General features: G+C 46.2%; 1 protein-coding gene across 1 annotated transcript in view; it reads right to left on the reverse strand.

Moving 5' to 3' along the window:
• The window catches only part of LOC139394701 (thyrotropin-releasing hormone-degrading ectoenzyme-like), a gene marked incomplete at both ends in the record, with an annotated part of 139785 nt that overhangs the window by 45103 nt on the left and 74331 nt on the right, over positions 1–20351 (reverse strand). Inside the window, one exon of the mRNA XM_071142796.1 lies at positions 13541–13728. Coding sequence (XP_070998897.1) covers positions 13541–13728 — 188 coding nt within the window. The remainder of the gene's footprint in view (positions 1–13540; positions 13729–20351) is intronic.

The following is a 20351-nucleotide window of genomic DNA, read 5'->3' on the forward strand; positions in this document are numbered from 1 at the left end:
TAGTTTACAAGTATTTAAATCTTCTCTCTCTCTCTGGCCTCATCACACCAATTGGAGCATCTGGCCTCACCACACCAAGTGGAGCATCACACCAAGTGGAGCATCAGGCCTCATCACACCAAGTGGAGCATCAGGCCTCATCACACCAAGTGGAGCATCACACCAAGTGGAGCATCAGGCCTCATCACACCAAGTGGAGCATCAGGCCTCATCACACCAAGTGGAGCATCGGGCCTCATCACACCAAGTAGAGCATCGGGCCTCATCACACCAAGTGGAGCATCAGGCCTCATCACACCAAGTAGAGCATCGGGCCTCATCACACCAAGTAGAGCATCGGGCCTCATCACACCAGTGGAGCATCACACCAAGTAGAGCATCGGGCCTCATCACACCAAGTGTAGCATCAGGCTTCTTATTAACAGGCTTCTTATTAACAGCTTCTACCCCCAACCTATCAGACTCCTGAACAGCTAATCAAACGGCTACCGAGACTATTTGCATTGACACCCCCCCCCCCCCCCCACATGTACTGTACATATTACCTCAATTACCTCAACTTACTATTCCATTGTTGCTCTGTCATTATTTGTTGTTTTTCAATTTTTATTTTTTGATTGATTGATTTTTTTTTTAAATTCAGTTTATTTCAGTAAATACTTTCTCAACACTTATTTTTTATTTAAACTGCATTGTTGGTTAAAGGATTGTAACTCAGCATTTCACTGTTGTATTCGGCGCATGTAAAAAAAGAAAGAAAGACAAAGATTTGATTAAAGAAAAAATCTTTGTCCAGTTCGAGGTGAGTAATCACTGTCCTGATGTCCAGAAGAGTTGGTTCAGAGCATGTAAAACAGCATCTCTCTCTCTCTCTCTTCTCTCTCTCTCTTCTCTCTCTCTCTTCTCTCTCTCTCTCTCTGTCTCTCTCTCCTCTCTCTCTCTCTCTGTCTCTCTCTCTCTCTCTCTCTCTCTCTCTCTCTCTCTCTCTCTCTCTCTCTGTCTCTCTCTCTTCTCTCTCTCTCTTCTCTCTTCTCTGTCTCTCTCTCTCTCTTCTCTCTCTCTCTCTCTTTCTCTCTCTCTCTCTCTCTCTCTCTCTCTCTCTTCTCTGTCTCTCTCTCTCTCTCTCTCTCTCTGTCTCTCTCTCTTCTCTCTCTCTCTTCTCTGTCTCTCTCTCTTCTCTCTCTCTCTCTCTCTCTCTCTCTCTCTGTCTCTCTCACTCTCTCTCTCTCTCTCTCTCTCTCTCTCTCTCTCTTCTCTCTCTCTCTCTGTGATGTGGGGGAGCCTGCTAGCTTACCTATTGATTCCTTAAAAAGCCTTTTCTCATTATTTCCCAGTGCAGGCCAAGGTAGCCAGCTATGATGGGTTGGGGGGAATGTAAAGGGTTAATGGTGTTTACTTGTTTTAAATGGCAAACTGAGAAAGCTGGGGTGTTTGAGTCACCATTAGCAGTTCTGGTTTCTTCTTCTCCAGAAAGCTTTCAGAAGAAACACGCTAAGACCGAAAAAAAAACAGGTCTACCAACGGCAGGTGAGGACGGGAGATAAAGGTTGCCGTTGACAACCGAGAGGGGGTGACGTGCCCTGTCAGTACAGTATGTGCCCTGTAGAAGAGCATTTTAGAAATATTATGCAGCATCGATTGGACAGGCTATATTAACTACAGCCTTCAGTGGTGTGAAGTGTCCCCTACATTATCTACAGCCTTCAGTGGTGTGAAGTGTCCGCTACATTATCTACAGCCTTCAGTGGTGTGAAGTGTCCCCTACATTATCTACAGCCTTCAGTGGTGTGAAGTGTCCCCTACATTATCTACAGCCTTCAGTGGTGTGAAGTTTCCCCTACATTATCTAAAGCCTTCAGTGGTGTAAAGTTTCCCCTACATTATCTAAAGCCTTCAGTGGTGTGAAGTTTCCCCTACATTATCTAAAGCCTTCAGTGGTGTGAAGTTTCCGCTACATTATCTACAGCCTTCAGTGGTGTGAAGTTTCCCTACATTATCTACAGCCTTCAGTGGTGTGAAGTTTCCGCTACATTATCTAAAGCCTTCAGTGTTGTGAAGTTTCCCCTACATTATCTACAGCCTTCAGTGGTGTGGATTTTCTCCTACATTATCTACTGCCTTTAGTAGTGTGAAGTTTCCCCTACATTATCTACAGCCTTCAGTGGTGTGAAGTTTCCGCTACATTATCTAAAGCCTTCAGTGTTGTGAAGTTTCCCCTACATTATCTACAGCCTTCAGTGTTGTGGATTTTCTCCTACATTATCTACTGCCTTCAGTGGTGTGGATTTTCTCCTACATTATCTACAGCCTTCAGTGGTGTGAAGTTTCCGCTACATTATCTACAGCCCTCAGTGTTGTGAAGTTTCCGCTACATTATCTAAAGCCTTCAGTGTTTTGAAGTTTCCGCTACATTATCTACAGCCTTCAGTGGTGTGGATTAGGTCCTACATTATCTACAGCCCTCAGTGTTGTGAAGTTTCCGCTACATTATCTACAGCCTTCAGTGTTTCGAAGTTTCCACTACATTATCTAAAGCCTTCAGTGGTGTGAAGTTTCCGCTATATTATCTACAGCCTTCAGTGGTGTGAAGTTTTCCCTTACATTATCTACAGCCTGCAGTGGTGTGGAGTTTCCCCGATTACCCTTTTCCCCTTCCTCCCTCCTCGTCTTCTAAGAAGGGGAAATTTATTTTGCAAAACATTGAGACAATAGTTTTTTCTTAAGTAAAAATGGGATTTTTGGAGGAAAACTCCTTCCCCAGGGCAGAGGTAAAGCATGGAGAGAAGACCAGTATTAGGATGCAGAGATGATGTCCCTTGCCTCTCCTCTCCTCGCTTATCCCTCTCCTCGCCTCGCTAGCGGCCTTGCCGGCCCGAATCAGAGGAACACGAGGGAGGGATACCAGATTGGTTCAGAATGAATTATTAGCCTCACCTTCATGGAAGATTAAACTAATCCATCCACATGTTGCCAGGGCTTCTCCTGAACACTACTGATTCTAAACACAGTTCTACCTTCTGAACACAGCTCTACCCTTCTGAACACAGTCCTACCCGTCTGAACACAGCTCTACCCTTCTGAACACAGCTCTACCATTCTGAACACAGCTCTACCCTTCTGAACACAGTTCTACCATCTGAACACTACCCTACCCTTCTGAACACAGTTCTACCCATCTGAACACAGCTCTACCCTTTTGAACACTACTCTACCCTTCTGAACACAGTCCTACCCGTCTGAACACAGTTCTACCATTCTGAACACAGCTCTACCCTTCTGAACACAGCTCTACCATTCTGAACACAGCTCTACCATTCTGAACACAGTCCTACCCGTCTGAACACAGTTCTACCCTTCTGAACACAGCTCTACCCTTCTGAACACAGCTCTACCCTTCTGAACACAGTTTGAACCCTCTGAACACAGCTCTACCCTTCTGAACACAGCTCTACCCTTCTGAACACAGCTCTACCCTTCTGAACACAGTTCGAACCCTCTGAACACTACTCTACCCTTCTGAACACAGTTCTACCCTTCTGAACACAACTCTACCCTTCTGAACACAGCTCTACCCTTCTGAACACAGCTCTACCCTTCTGAACACAGTTCTACCCTTCTGAACACATCTCTACCCTTCTGAACACAACTCTACCCTTCTGAACACAACTCTACCCTTCTGAACACAGCTCTACCCTTCTGAACACAGTTCGAACCCTCTGAACACAGCTCTACCCTTCTGAACACAGTCCTACCCGTCTGAACACAGTTCTACCCTTCTGAACAAAGTTCTACCCTTCTGAACACAACTCTACCCTTATGAACACAGTTCTACCCTTCTGAACACAGCTCTACCCCTCTGAACACTACTCTACCCTTCTGAACACAGTCCTACTCTTCTGAACACAACTCTACCCCTCTGAACACAGTCCTACCCTTCTGAACACAGCTCTACCCTTCTGAACACAGTCCTACCCGTCTGAACACAGCTCTACCGTCTGAACACAACTCTACCCTTCTGAACACAGCTCTACCGTCTGAACACAGTTCTACCCCTCTGAACACAGCTCTACCCTTCTGAACACAGCTCTACCCTTCTGAACACAGTTTGAACCCTCTGAACACAGCTCTACCCTTCTGAACACAGTCCTACCCGTCTGAACACAGTTCTACCCTTCTGAACACAGTTCTACCCTTCTGAACAAAGTTCTACCCTTCTGAACACAACTCTACCCTTATGAACACAGTTCTACCCTTCTGAACACAGCTCTACCCCTCTGAACACTACTCTACCCTTCTGAACACAGTCCTACTCTTCTGAACACAACTCTACCCCTCTGAACACAGTCCTACTCTTCTGAACACAACTCTACCCCTCTGAACACAGTCCTACCCTTCTGAACACAGCTCTACCCTTCTGAACACAGTCCTACCCGTCTGAACACAGCTCTACCGTCTGAACACAACTCTACCCTTCTGAACACAGCTCTACCGTCTGAACACAGTTCTACCCCTCTGAACACAGCTCTACCCTTCTGAACAAAGCTCTACCCTTCTGAACACAGTTCGAACCCTCTGAACACAGCTCTACCCTTCTGAACACAGTCCTACCCGTCTGAACACAGTTCTACCCCTCTGAACACAGTTCTACCCTTCTGAACAAAGTTCTACCCTTCTGAACACAACTCTACCCTTATGAACACAGTTCTACCCTTCTGGACACAGCTCTACCCCTCTGAACACTACTCTACCCTTCTGAACACAGTCCTACTCTTCTGAACACAACTCTACCCCTCTGAACACAGTCCTACCCTTCTGAACACAGCTCTACCCTTCTGAACACAGTCCTACCCGTCTGAACACAGCTCTACCGTCTGAACACAACTCTACCCTTCTGAACACAGCTCTACCGTCTGAACACAGTTCTACCCCTCTGAACACAGCTCTACCGTCTGAACACAGTTCTACCCCTCTGAACACAACTCTACCCTTCTGAACACAGCTCTACCGTCTGAACACAGTTCTACCCCTCTGAACACAGCTCTACCCTTCTGAACACAGCTCTACCCTTCTGAACACAGTTCGAACCCTCTGAACACAGCTCTACCCTTCTGAACACAGTCCTACCCGTCTGAACACAGTTCTACCCTTCTGAACACAGTTCTACCCTTCTGAACAAAGTTCTACCCTTCTGAACACAACTCTACCCTTATGAACACAGTTCTACCCTTCTGAACACAGCTCTACCCTTCTGAACACAGTCCTACTCTTCTGAACACAACTCTACCCCTCTGAACACAGTCCTACCCTTCTGAACACAGCTCTACCCTTCTGAACACAGTCCTACCCGTCTGAACACAGCTCTACCGTCTGAACACAACTCTACCCTTCTGAACACAGCTCTACCGTCTGAACACAGTTCTACCCCTCTGAACACAGCTCTACCCGTCTGAACACAGCTCTGCCCTTCTGAACACAGCTCTGCATAAGCGAGAGAGAGATATTAGATTAGATTGTATTAGTCCCATGTACAGGGACGCAGATGTAGTTGCATGTTACAGTGAAATTCTTCAGCTCCGACACTGCAGGTGTGAATAAAACATGCAAATGAAACAATACAAACTTCAAATAATAATATTTACATATTTACAACGAAAGAGAGAGAGAGATCATCTGGGAGAGAACAGTTTAGTAATACAGTAGACTAGTTGTCTGTTACCTCCACTGTGTGGACAGGAGAAGACTAGTTGTCTGTTACCTCCACTGTGTGGACAGGAGGAGACTAGTTGTCTGTCTGTTACCTCCACTGTGTGGACAGGAGAAGACTAGTTGTCTGTTACCTCCACTGTGTGGACAGGAGAAGACTAGTTGTCTGTTACCTCCACTGTGTGGACAGGAGTAGACTAGTTGTCTGTTACCTCCACTGTGTGGACAGGAGAAGACTAGTTGTCTGTTACCTCCACTGTGTGGACAGGAGAAGACTAGTTGTCTGTTACCTCCACTGTGTGGACAGGAGAAGACTAGTTGTCTGTCTGTTCCCTCCACTGTGTGGACAGGGGAAGACTAGTTGTCTGTTACCTCCACTGTGTGGACAGGAGAAGACTAGTTGTCTGTTACCTCCACTGTGTGGACAGGAGAAGACTAGTTGTCTGTCTGTTACCTCCACTGTGTGGACAGGAGAAGACTAGCTGTCTGTTACCTCCACTGTGTGGACAGGAGAAGACTAGTTGTCTGTCTGTTACCTCCACTGTGTGGACAGGAGAAGACTAGTTGTCTGTCTGTTACCTCCACTGTGTGGACAGGAGAAGACTAGTTGTCTGTCTGTTACCTCCACTGTGTGGACAGGAGAAGACTAGTTGTCTGTTACCTCCACTGTGTGGACAGGAGAAGACTAGTTGTCTGTTACCTCCACTGTGTGGACAGGAGAAGACTAGTTGTCTGTTACCTCCACTGTGTGGATAGGAGAAGACTAGTTGTCTGTTACCTCCACTGTGTGGACAGGAGAAGACTAGTTGTCTGTTACCTCCACTGTGTGGACAGGAGAAGACTAGCTGTCTGTTACCTCCACTGTGTGGACAGGAGAAGACTAGCTGTCTGTTACCTCCACTGTGTGGACAGGAGAAGACTAGTTGTCTGTCTGTTACCTCCACTGTGTGGACAGGAGAAGACTAGTTGTCTGTTACCTCCACTGTGTGGACAGGAGAAGACTAGTTGTCTGTCTGTTACCTCCACTGTGTGGACAGGAGAAGACTAGTTGTCTGTTACCTCCACTGTGTGGACAGGAGAAGACTAGTTGTCTGTTACCTCCACTGTGTGGACAGGAGAAGACTAGTTGTCTGTTACCTCCACTGTGTGGACAGGAGAAGACTAGTTGTCTGTTACCTCCACTGTGTGGACAGGAGAAGACTAGTTGTCTGTTACCTCCACTGTGTGGACAGGAGAAGACTAGTTGTCTGTTACCTCCACTGTGTGGACAGGATAGGACTAGTTGTCTGTTACCTCCACTGTGTGGACAGGAGAAGACTAGTTGTCTGTTACCTCCACTGTGTGGACAGGAGAAGACTAGTTGTCTGTTACCTCCACTGTGTGGATAGGAGAAGACTAGTTGTCTGTTACCTCCACTGTGTGGACAGGAGAAGACTAGTTGTCTGTTACCTCCACTGTGTGGACAGGAGAAGACTAGCTGTCTGTTACCTCCACTGTGTGGACAGGAGAAGACTAGCTGTCTGTTACCTCCACTGTGTGGACAGGAGAAGACTAGTTGTCTGTCTGTTACCTCCACTGTGTGGACAGGAGAAGACTAGTTGTCTGTTACCTCCACTGTGTGGACAGGAGAAGACTAGTTGTCTGTTACCTCCACTGTGTGGACAGGAGAAGACTAGTTGTCTGTTACCTCCACTGTGTGGACAGGATAGGACTAGTTGTCTGTTACCTCCACTGTGTGGACAGGAGAAGACTAGTTGTCAGTTACCTCCACTGTGTGGACAGGAGAAGACTAGCTGTCTGTTACCTCCACTGTGTGGACAGGAGGAGACTAGTTGTCTGTCTGTTACCTCCACTGTGTGGACAGGAGAAGACTAGTTGTCTGTTACCTCCACTGTGTGGACAGGAGAAGACTAGTTGTCTGTTACCTCCACTGTGTGGACAGGAGAAGACTAGTTGTCTGTTACCTCCACTGTGTGGACAGGAGAAGACTAGTTGTCTGTCTGTTACCTCCACTGTGTGGACAGGAGAAGACTAGTTGTCTGTTACCTCCACTGTGTGGACAGGAGAAGACTAGTTGTCTGTTACCTCCACTGTGTGGACAGGAGAAGACTAGTTGTCTGTCTGTTAACTCCACTGTGTGGACAGGAGGAGACTAGTTGTCTGTCTGTTACCTCCACTGTGTGGACAGGAGAAGACTAGTTGTCTATTACCTCCACTGTGTGGACAGGAGAAGACTAGTTGTCTGTTACCTCCACTGTGTGGACAGGAGAAGACTAGTTGTCTGTTACCTCCACTGTGTGGACAGGAGAAGACTAGTTGTCTGTTACCTCCACTGTGTGGACAGGAGAAGACTAGTTGTCTGTTACCTCCACTGTGTGGACAGGAGAAGACTAGTTGTCTGTTACCTCCACTGTGTGGACAGGAGAAGACTAGTTGTCTGTTACCTCCACTGTGTGGACAGGAGAAGACTAGTTGTCTGTCTGTTACCTCCACTGTGTGGACAGGAGAAGACTAGTTGTCTGTTACCTCCACTGTGTGGACAGGAGAAGACTAGTTGTCTGTTACCTCCACTGTGTGGACAGGAGAAGACTAGTTGTCTGTCTGTTACCTCCACTGTGTGGACAGGAGAAGACTAGTTGTCTGTTACCTCCACTGTGTGGACAGGAGAAGACTAGTTGTCTGTCTGTTACCTCCACTGTGTGGACAGGAGAAGACTAGTTGTCTGTTACCTCCACTGTGTGGACAGGAGAAGACTAGTTGTCTGTTACCTCCACTGTGTGGACAGGAGAAGACTAGTTGTCTGTTACCTCCACTGTGTGGACAGGAGAAGACTAGTTGTCTGTCTGTTACCTCCACTGTGTGGACAGGAGAAGACTAGTTGTCTGTCTGTTACCTCCACTGTGTGGACAGGAGAAGACGAGTTGTCTGTCTGTTACCTCCACTGTGTGGACAGGAGAAGACGAGTTGTCTGTCTGTTACCTCCACTGTGTGGACAGGAGAAGACGAGTTGTCTGTCTGTTACCTCCACTGTGTGGACAGGAGAAGACTAGTTGTCTGTTACCTCCACTGTGTGGACAGGAGAAGACTAGTTGTCTGTTACCTCCACTGTGTGGACAGGAGAAGACTAGTTGTCTGTTACCTCCACTGTGTGGACAGGAGAAGACTAGTTGTCTGTTACCTCCACTGTGTGGACAGGATAGGACTAGTTGTCTGTTACCTCCACTGTGTGGACAGGAGAAGACTAGTTGTCTGTTACCTCCACTGTGTGGACAGGATAGGACTAGTTGTCTGTTACCTCCACTGTGTGGACAGGAGAAGACTAGTTGTCTGTTACCTCCACTGTGTGGACAGGAGAAGACTAGTTGTCTGTTACCTCCACTGTGTGGACAGGAGAAGACTAGTTGTCTGTTACCTCCACTGTGTGGACAGGAGAAGACTAGTTGTCTGTTACCTCCACTGTGTGGACAGGAGAAGACTAGTTGTCTGTCTGTTACCTCCACTGTGTGGACAGGAGAAGACTAGTTGTCTGTCTGTTACCTCCACTGTGTGGACAGGAGAAGACGAGTTGTCTGTCTGTTACCTCCACTGTGTGGACAGGAGAAGACGAGTTGTCTGTCTGTTACCTCCACTGTGTGGACAGGAGAAGACGAGTTGTCTGTCTGTTACCTCCACTGTGTGGACAGGAGAAGACTAGTTGTCTGTTACCTCCACTGTGTGGACAGGAGAAGACTAGTTGTCTGTTACCTCCACTGTGTGGACAGGAGAAGACTAGTTGTCTGTTACCTCCACTGTGTGGACAGGAGAAGACTAGTTGTCTGTTACCTCCACTATGTGGACAGGATAGGACTAGTTGTCTGTTACCTCCACTGTGTGGACAGGAGAAGACTAGTTGTCTGTTACCTCCACTGTGTGGACAGGATAGGACTAGTTGTCTGTTACCTCCACTGTGTGGACAGGAGAAGACTAGTTGTCTGTTACCTCCACTGTGTGGACAGGAGAAGACTAGTTGTCTGTTACCTCCACTGTGTGGACAGGAGAAGACTAGTTGTCTGTTACCTCCACTGTGTGGACAGGAGAAGACTAGTTGTCTGTTACCTCCACTGTGTGGACAGGAGAAGACTAGTTGTCTGTTACCTCCACTGTGTGGACAGGAGAAGACTAGTTGTCTGTCTGTTCCCTCCACTGTGTGGACAGGGGAAGACTAGTTGTCTGTTACCTCCACTGTGTGGACAGGAGAAGACTAGTTGTCTGTTACCTCCACTGTGTGGACAGGAGAAGACTAGTTGTCTGTCTGTTACCTCCACTGTGTGGACAGGAGAAGACTAGCTGTCTGTTACCTCCACTGTGTGGACAGGAGAAGACTAGTTGTCTGTCTGTTACCTCCACTGTGTGGACAGGAGAAGACTAGTTGTCTGTCTGTTACCTCCACTGTGTGGACAGGAGAAGACTAGTTGTCTGTCTGTTACCTCCACTGTGTGGACAGGAGAAGACTAGTTGTCTGTTACCTCCACTGTGTGGACAGGAGAAGACTAGTTGTCTGTTACCTCCACTGTGTGGACAGGAGAAGACTAGTTGTCTGTTACCTCCACTGTGTGGATAGGAGAAGACTAGTTGTCTGTTACCTCCACTGTGTGGACAGGAGAAGACTAGTTGTCTGTTACCTCCACTGTGTGGACAGGAGAAGACTAGCTGTCTGTTACCTCCACTGTGTGGACAGGAGAAGACTAGCTGTCTGTTACCTCCACTGTGTGGACAGGAGAAGACTAGTTGTCTGTCTGTTACCTCCACTGTGTGGACAGGAGAAGACTAGTTGTCTGTTACCTCCACTGTGTGGACAGGAGAAGACTAGTTGTCTGTCTGTTACCTCCACTGTGTGGACAGGAGAAGACTAGTTGTCTGTTACCTCCACTGTGTGGACAGGAGAAGACTAGTTGTCTGTTACCTCCACTGTGTGGACAGGAGAAGACTAGTTGTCTGTTACCTCCACTGTGTGGACAGGAGAAGACTAGTTGTCTGTTACCTCCACTGTGTGGACAGGAGAAGACTAGTTGTCTGTTACCTCCACTGTGTGGACAGGAGAAGACTAGTTGTCTGTTACCTCCACTGTGTGGACAGGATAGGACTAGTTGTCTGTTACCTCCACTGTGTGGACAGGAGAAGACTAGTTGTCAGTTACCTCCACTGTGTGGACAGGAGAAGACTAGCTGTCTGTTACCTCCACTGTGTGGACAGGAGGAGACTAGTTGTCTGTCTGTTACCTCCACTGTGTGGACAGGAGAAGACTAGTTGTCTGTTACCTCCACTGTGTGGACAGGAGAAGACTAGTTGTCTGTTACCTCCACTGTGTGGACAGGAGAAGACTAGTTGTCTGTTACCTCCACTGTGTGGACAGGAGAAGACTAGTTGTCTGTCTGTTACCTCCACTGTGTGGACAGGAGAAGACTAGTTGTCTGTTACCTCCACTGTGTGGACAGGAGAAGACTAGTTGTCTGTTACCTCCACTGTGTGGACAGGAGAAGACTAGTTGTCTGTCTGTTAACTCCACTGTGTGGACAGGAGGAGACTAGTTGTCTGTCTGTTACCTCCACTGTGTGGACAGGAGAAGACTAGTTGTCTATTACCTCCACTGTGTGGACAGGAGAAGACTAGTTGTCTGTTACCTCCACTGTGTGGACAGGAGAAGACTAGTTGTCTGTTACCTCCACTGTGTGGACAGGAGAAGACTAGTTGTCTGTTACCTCCACTGTGTGGACAGGAGAAGACTAGTTGTCTGTTACCTCCACTGTGTGGACAGGAGAAGACTAGTTGTCTGTTACCTCCACTGTGTGGACAGGAGAAGACTAGTTGTCTGTTACCTCCACTGTGTGGACAGGAGAAGACTAGTTGTCTGTCTGTTACCTCCACTGTGTGGACAGGAGAAGACTAGTTGTCTGTTACCTCCACTGTGTGGACAGGAGAAGACTAGTTGTCTGTTACCTCCACTGTGTGGACAGGAGAAGACTAGTTGTCTGTCTGTTACCTCCACTGTGTGGACAGGAGAAGACTAGTTGTCTGTTACCTCCACTGTGTGGACAGGAGAAGACTAGTTGTCTGTCTGTTACCTCCACTGTGTGGACAGGAGAAGACTAGTTGTCTGTTACCTCCACTGTGTGGACAGGAGAAGACTAGTTGTCTGTTACCTCCACTGTGTGGACAGGAGAAGACTAGTTGTCTGTTACCTCCACTGTGTGGACAGGAGAAGACTAGTTGTCTGTCTGTTACCTCCACTGTGTGGACAGGAGAAGACTAGTTGTCTGTCTGTTACCTCCACTGTGTGGACAGGAGAAGACGAGTTGTCTGTCTGTTACCTCCACTGTGTGGACAGGAGAAGACGAGTTGTCTGTCTGTTACCTCCACTGTGTGGACAGGAGAAGACGAGTTGTCTGTCTGTTACCTCCACTGTGTGGACAGGAGAAGACTAGTTGTCTGTTACCTCCACTGTGTGGACAGGAGAAGACTAGTTGTCTGTTACCTCCACTGTGTGGACAGGAGAAGACTAGTTGTCTGTTACCTCCACTGTGTGGACAGGAGAAGACTAGTTGTCTGTTACCTCCACTGTGTGGACAGGATAGGACTAGTTGTCTGTTACCTCCACTGTGTGGACAGGAGAAGACTAGTTGTCTGTTACCTCCACTGTGTGGACAGGATAGGACTAGTTGTCTGTTACCTCCACTGTGTGGACAGGAGAAGACTAGTTGTCTGTTACCTCCACTGTGTGGACAGGAGAAGACTAGTTGTCTGTTACCTCCACTGTGTGGACAGGAGAAGACTAGTTGTCTGTTACCTCCACTGTGTGGACAGGAGAAGACTAGTTGTCTGTTACCTCCACTGTGTGGACAGGAGAAGACTAGTTGTCTGTCTGTTACCTCCACTGTGTGGACAGGAGAAGACTAGTTGTCTGTCTGTTACCTCCACTGTGTGGACAGGAGAAGACGAGTTGTCTGTCTGTTACCTCCACTGTGTGGACAGGAGAAGACGAGTTGTCTGTCTGTTACCTCCACTGTGTGGACAGGAGAAGACGAGTTGTCTGTCTGTTACCTCCACTGTGTGGACAGGAGAAGACTAGTTGTCTGTTACCTCCACTGTGTGGACAGGAGAAGACTAGTTGTCTGTTACCTCCACTGTGTGGACAGGAGAAGACTAGTTGTCTGTTACCTCCACTGTGTGGACAGGAGAAGACTAGTTGTCTGTTACCTCCACTATGTGGACAGGATAGGACTAGTTGTCTGTTACCTCCACTGTGTGGACAGGAGAAGACTAGTTGTCTGTTACCTCCACTGTGTGGACAGGATAGGACTAGTTGTCTGTTACCTCCACTGTGTGGACAGGAGAAGACTAGTTGTCTGTTACCTCCACTGTGTGGACAGGAGAAGACTAGTTGTCTGTTACCTCCACTGTGTGGACAGGAGAAGACTAGTTGTCTGTTACCTCCACTGTGTGGACAGGAGAAGACTAGTTGTCTGTTACCTCCACTGTGTGGACAGGAGAAGACTAGTTGTCTGTTACCTCCACTGTGTGGACAGGAGAAGACTAGTTGTCTGTTACCTCCACTGTGTGGACAGGAGAAGACTAGTTGTCTGTTACCTCCACTGTGTGGACAGGAGAAGACTAGTTGTCTATTACCTCCACTGTGTGGACAGGAGAACACCAGTTTCTTCAGACATGGTTTTAGCTTCTCGCTTTGCCCTCTTTGTTGTTGTGGAAGTGAGACCAATAAAAGAAGAAGAACATTAATAATATAAAGAAGCGTTAAAAACCAGAATAAAAATGTCTGCAGTCCTCAGCTGACAGTACCTACCTTCTGTTGAAAAGGTCAGGGTCTCTGAACCTGGCCTCCCTGTCGTAGACAAAGTGTTCCTGTGTGATGATGACGCTGTGGTCCAGACTGTAGTTCTTACTGATGGTCACAACAGGATAACCCATCTGGAGGGTCCAGCAGTCCATCACCTCCTTAATGTTGATGTCCTTCCCTTCCCTCTGCATGGCCTGGGGGGGGATACGGGAAATCAATTAACCAATTAACCAGTTAATCAGTCAGACATTGGTCTGTCGGTCAAATCATATCAAATGTTACTGGTCACTTTCACATATCTTACAGATATCGCAGGTGCAGCGAAATGCTTGTGTTTATAGCTCCAACAGTACAGTAATACATAATGCTTGTGTTTATAGCTCCAACAGTACAGTAATACATAATGCTTGTGTTTATAGCTCCAACAGTACAGTAATACATAATGCTTGTGTTTATAGCTCCAACAGTACAGTACAGTAATACATAATGCTTGTGTTTATAGCTCCATCAGTACAGTAATACATAATGATTGTGTTAATAGCTCCATCAGTACAGTAATACATAATGCTTGTGTTTATAGCTCCATCAGTACAGTAATACATAATGCTTGTGTTTATAGCTCCAACAGTACAGTACAGTAATACATAATGCTTGTGTTTATAGCTCCAACAGTACAGTAATACATAATGTTTGTGTTTATAGCTCCATCAGTACAGTAATACATAATGCTTGTGTTTATAGCTCCATCAGTACAGTAATACATAATGCTTGTGTTTATAGCTCCAACAGTACAGTACAGTAATACATAATGCTTGTGTTTATAGCTCCATCAGTACAGTAATACATAATGCTTGTGTTTATAGCTCCAACAGTACAGTAATACATAATGCTTGTGTTTATAGCTCCAACAGTACAGTAATACATAATGCTTGTGTTTATAGCTCCTACAGTACAGTAATACATCATGCTTGTGTTTATAGCTCCAACAGTACAGTAATACATAATGCGTGTGTTTATAGCTCCATCAGTACAGTACAGTAATACATAATGCTTGTGTTTATAGCTCCAACAGTACAGTAATACATAATGCTTGTGTTTATAGCTCCATCAGTACAGTACAGTAATACATAATGCTTGTGTTTATAGCTCCATCAGTACAGTAATACATAATGCTTGTGTTTATAGCTCCAACAGTACAGTACAGTAATACATAATGCTTGTGTTTATAGCTCCAACAGTACAGTACAGTAATACATAATGCGTGTGTTTATAGCTCCAACAGTACAGTAATACATTATGCTTGTGTTTATAGCTCCAACAGTACAGTAATACATAATGCTTGTGTTTATAGCTCCAACAGTACAGTAATACATAATGCTTGTGTTTATAGCTCCATCAGTACAGTACAGTAATACATAATGCTTGTGTTTATAGCTCCATCAGTACAGTAATACATAATGCTTGTGTTTATAGCTCCAACAGTACAGTACAGTAATACATAATGCTTGTGTTTATAGCTCCAACAGTACAGTAATACATAATGCTTGTGTTTATAGCTCCATCAGTACAGTAATACATAATGCTTGTGTTTATAGCTCCTACAGTACAGTAATACATAATGCTTGTGTTTATAGCTCCAACAGTACAGTACAGTAATACATAATGCTTGTGTTTATAGCTCCATCAGTACAGTAATACATAACGTAACGTAACGTAACAAAATGTGGAAAAAGCCAAGGGGTCTGAGTACTTTCCGAAGGCCCTGCATCTGTTGGTCACAGATACCTTAAAAGAAAGGTAGGGCCATGGATTATAAAACCAGCCAGTGTCTGGTGTGGCCACCATTTACCACATGCAGAGAGACACATCTTTGAATAGATTTGATCAGGCTGTTGATTGGTGGCCCGTGGAATGTTGTCCCACTCCTCTTCAATGGCTGTGTGAAGTTGCTGGATATTGGCGGGAACTGGAACACGCTGTCATACACATTGATCCAGAGCATCCCAAACATGCTCAATGGGTCACATGTCTGATGAGTATGCAGGCCATGGAAGAACTGGGACATTTTCAGCTTCCAGGAATTGTGTACAGATACTTGCGACATGGAGACGTCCATTATCATACTGAAACATGAGGTGATGGCGGTGAATTAATAGTACTACAATGGGCCTCAAGGTTCTCGTCACGGTATCTCTGCTCATTCAAATTGCCATCGATAAAATACAATTGTGTTCGTTGTCCGTAGCTTATGCCTGCCCATACCATAACACCACCACCACCATGGCGCACCCTGTTCACAACGTTGACATCATCAAACCGCTCGCCCACAATACGCCATACACAGTCTGCCATCTTCCTGATACAGTTGAAACCGGGATTCATTTGTGAAGAGTACACTTCTTCAGCGTGCCAGTGGCCATCGAAGGTGAGCATTTGCCCAGTGAATTCAGTTTCGATGCCGAACTGCAATCATGTCAAGACCCTGGTGAGTAAGCACCTAGATGAGCTTCTCTGATAGGGTTCTGACAGTTTGTGCACAAATTCTTTCGGTTGTGCAAACCCTCATCAGCTGTCCGGGTGGATGGTCTCAGATGATCCCGCAGGTGAAGAAGCCAGATGTAAAAGTCGTGGGCTGGCATTGGTTTTACTATCCCCAACACAAGGTGCACCTGTGTAATGATCATGCTGTTTAATCAGCTTCTTGATTTGCCACACCTGTCAGGTGGATGGATTATCTTGCAAAGGAGAAATGCTCACTAACAGGGATGTAAACAAATGTGTGCACAAAATTTTAGAGAAATAAGCTTTTTGTGCGTATGGAACGTTTCTGGGATCTTTTATTTCAGCTCATGAAGGCGGCAGGGGAGCCTAGGGTTAAGAGCGTTGGACTAGTAACCGGAAGGTTGCAAGTTCAAATCCCCGACCTGACAAGGTACAAATCTGTCGTTCTGCCCCTGAATAGGCAGTTAACCCACTGTTCCTAGGCCGTCATTGAAAATAAGAATTTGTTCTTAACTCACTTGCCTAGTTAAATAAAGGTAAAAAAAACATGGGACCAACACTTTACATGTTGCGTTTATATTTTTGTTCAGTATATACAGGAGATTGGTGGGGAGGACGGGCTCGTGTTAATGGCTGGAGCAGAATGTGTGGAGTGGTATCAAATATATCACACACATGGTTTCCATGGTTTCCATGTGTTTGATGCCGTTCCATCTGCTCCGTTCCAGTCGTTATTATGAGCCGTCCTCCCCTCAGCAGCCTCTACTGATACAGATGTATATAATGGTGTGAAATAGACAGTATGGAGAGTATATATTTTCGTGACCAAGCTACTTTGATGTTTTGTCGAGTGATCGATAAACTTACACAAACGCTTGGATTGCTTTCGCTGTAAAACATATTTTCAAAATCTGACACGACAGGTGGATTAACAAAAGGCTAAACTGTGTTTCGCAATATTGCACTTGTGATTTCATGAATATAAATATTTTTAGTAATATTATTTGAATGTGGTGCTCTGCTATTCAGCGGTTGTTGATAACAATGATCCCGCTAAAGGGATGGGTAGCGTCAAGAAGTTAATAGAAAAGCCTATATAATGTACATATGAAGTTGGTTAGCTTGTCGGGAGGCGAGGATATGAAGGTGTTTAGCTTGTCGGGAGGCGAGGATATGAAGGTGTTTAGCTTGTCGGAAGGCGAGGATATGGAGGTGTTTAGCTTGTCGGGAGGCGAGGATATGAAGGTGTTAGCTTGTCGGGAGGCGAGGATATGAAGGTGTTTAGCTTGTCGGGAGGAGAGGATATGAAGGTGTTTAGCTTGTCGGGAGGCGAGGATATGAAGGTGTTTAGCTTGTCGGGAGGCGAGGATATGAAGGTGTTTAGCTTGTCGGGAGGCGAGGATATGAAGGTGTTTAGCTTGTCGGGAGGCGAGGATATGAAGGTGTTTAGCTTGTCGGGAGGCGAGGATATGAAGGTGTTTAGCTTGTCGGGAGGCGAGGATATGAAGGTGTTTAGCTTGTCGGGAGGCGAGGATATGAAGGTGTTTAGCTTGTCGGGAGGCGAGGATATGAAGGTGTTTAGCTTGTCGGGAGGCGAGGATATGAAGGTGTTTAGCTTGTCGGGAGGCGAGGATATGAAGGTGTTTAGCTTGTCGGGAGGCGAGGATATGAAGGTGTTTAGCTTGTCGGGAGGCGAGGATATGAAGGTGTTTAGCTTGTCGGGAGGCGAGGATATGAAGGTGTTTAGCTTGTCGGGAGGCGAGGATATGAAGGTGTTTAGCTTGTCGGGAGGCGAGGATATGAAGGTGTTTAGCTTGTCGGGAGGCGAGGATATGAAGGTGTTTAGCTTGTCGGGAGGCGAGGATATGAAGGTGTTTAGCTTGTCGGGAGGCGAGGATATGAAGGTGTTTAGCTTGTCGGGAGGCGAGGATATGAAGGTGTTTAGCTTGTCGGGAGGCGAGGATATGAAGGTTTTTAGCTTGTCGGGAGGCGAGGATATGAAGGTGTTTAGCTTGTCGGGAGGCGAGGATATGAAGGTGTTTAGCTTGTCGGGAGGCGAGGATATGAAGGTGTTTAGCTTGTCGGGAGGCGAGGATATGAAGGTGTTTAGCTTGTCGGGAGGCGAGGATATGAAGGTGTTTAGCTTGTCGGGAGGCGAGGATATGAAGGTGTTTAGCTTGTCGGGAGGCGAGGATATGAAGGTGTTTAGCTTGTCGGGAGGCGAGGATATGAAGGTGTTTAGCTTGTCGGGAGGCGAGGATATGAAGGTGTTTAGCTTGTCGGGAGGCGAGGATATGAAGGTGTTTAGCTTGTCGGGAGGCGAGGATATGAAGGTTTTTAGCTTGTCGGGAGGCGAGGATATGAAGGTGTTTAGCTTGTCGGGAGGCGAGGATATGAAGGTGTTTAGCTTGTCGGGAGGCGAGGATATGAAGGTGTTTAGCTTGTCGGGAGGCGAGGATATGAAGGTGTTTAGCTTGTCGGGAGGCGAGGATATGAAGGTGTTTAGCTTGTCGGGAGGCGAGGATATGAAGGTGTTTAGCTTGTCGGGAGGCGAGGATATGAAGGTGTTTAGCTTGTCGGGAGGCGAGGATATGAAGGTGTTTAGCTTGTCGGGAGGCGAGGATATGAAGGTGTTTAGCTTGTCGGGAGGCAAGGCGTCGGTGTCTGCGACGTGGCTGGTTTTCCCTTTATAATCCTTGATTGTCTGGAGTCCCTGCCACATACGTCTCGAGTCTGAGTCGTTGAATTGCGACTCCACTTCGTCCATGTACTGTCGTTTTGCCTGTTTGATTGCGTTACAGAGGGCATATCTGGTCAGTTTGTACACATCCATGTTCCAGGTCAAATTGACGTGGTTAAATGCGGTGGTTCGTGCTTTCAGATTTGGGCAAATGATGTCATCTATCCATGGTTTATGGTTCGGATAAATTGTAATCATCACAGTGGGAACAACATCCACTATGGACTTCCTGATGAACTCAGTGTATACATTGATATTATTTTCCGAGACAACACAAACATTTCCCAGTCCATGTGATCAAAACAATCTTGAAGGCATAGATTTCGATTGGTCAGACCAACGTTAAACAGTCCTTACAATGGGTCCCTCCCTTCCTGTTTAAATTTCTGACAATAGGAGGAGGGGAGCAAAATGGAGGCGCGTGTCCAATTTTCTTTATTAAAGTCCCCAGCTACAGTCGATGCGGCTTCAGGATATGTGGTTTCCATCTTTCAGTGCAGTTACATAGCAGTGTTGGTTTGGGGGGGGGGGGGGACATACACGCCCGTGAAGATGACCGAAGAAAAATGATCTTGGGAGGTAATTGATGGTGATGTATTCCAGATCGGGAGAACAAAAGGACTTCCTGTACATTACCACCATGAGTAGTTTATCATGAAACATACAACTCCATCTTTTATTTTTCCCGGAGAGTTCTTTCTTCCTGTCCGCGTGATATATGGAGAACCCCACAGGCTGACTGTATGGGGACGGTATATCCGGAGAGAGCCATGGTTCCACAAAACAGAGTACGTTACGGTCCCTGATGTTTCTCTGGAAGGAGAAACTTTATTGTATCTGCTTTATTGTACAGGGACGGAAAGTAAGGACAATAATACACCCGGAAGCGATGGATGGTAATGCAGGCCTCCTGAGTCTGACTAAGAGCCCTCTCCTTGTTCTTCTTCTGCAGTGACGGTGTCTTGGAGCAGCCCCCAGGATGAATGGAACTGCCTCAGGGAGTATAAACAAAGGATCCAATACAGGGAAATTGAATCTAAATGCTGGTGAGTGACCGCCAATCTAATATCCAAAAGTTATTCACGGATGTAGGTTAATTATGCAAGAAACGTTTTGAGCAAATAATGTAAGAAATAACAGCGAAAAAAATACAATATACTGCTAAGTTGGTTGGGGGCTAGAAACAGGACGACCATGTCTGTTGCTACAATCTAGTACTATCATTCAGTCTGTCATTACTATCAGTACTATCATTCAGTCTGTCATTACTATCAGTACTATCATTCAGTCTGCCATTACCATCAGTACTATCATTCAGTCTGTCATTACCATCTAGTACTATCATTCAGTCTGTCATTACTATCAGTACTATCATTCAGTCTGTCATTACTATCAGTACTATCATTCAGTCTGTCATTACCATCTAGTACTATCATTCAGTCTGTCATTACCATCTAGTACTATCAATCAGTCTGTCATTACTATCAGTACTATCATTCAGTCTGTCATTACTATCATTACTATCATTCAGTCTGCCATTATCATCGGTACTATCATTCAGTCTGTCATTACTAT

The sequence above is a fragment of the Oncorhynchus clarkii genome, unplaced genomic scaffold (genome assembly GCF_045791955.1).
Source record: "Oncorhynchus clarkii lewisi isolate Uvic-CL-2024 unplaced genomic scaffold, UVic_Ocla_1.0 unplaced_contig_13966_pilon_pilon, whole genome shotgun sequence".
Classification (NCBI taxonomy): Eukaryota; Metazoa; Chordata; class Actinopteri; order Salmoniformes; family Salmonidae; genus Oncorhynchus; species Oncorhynchus clarkii.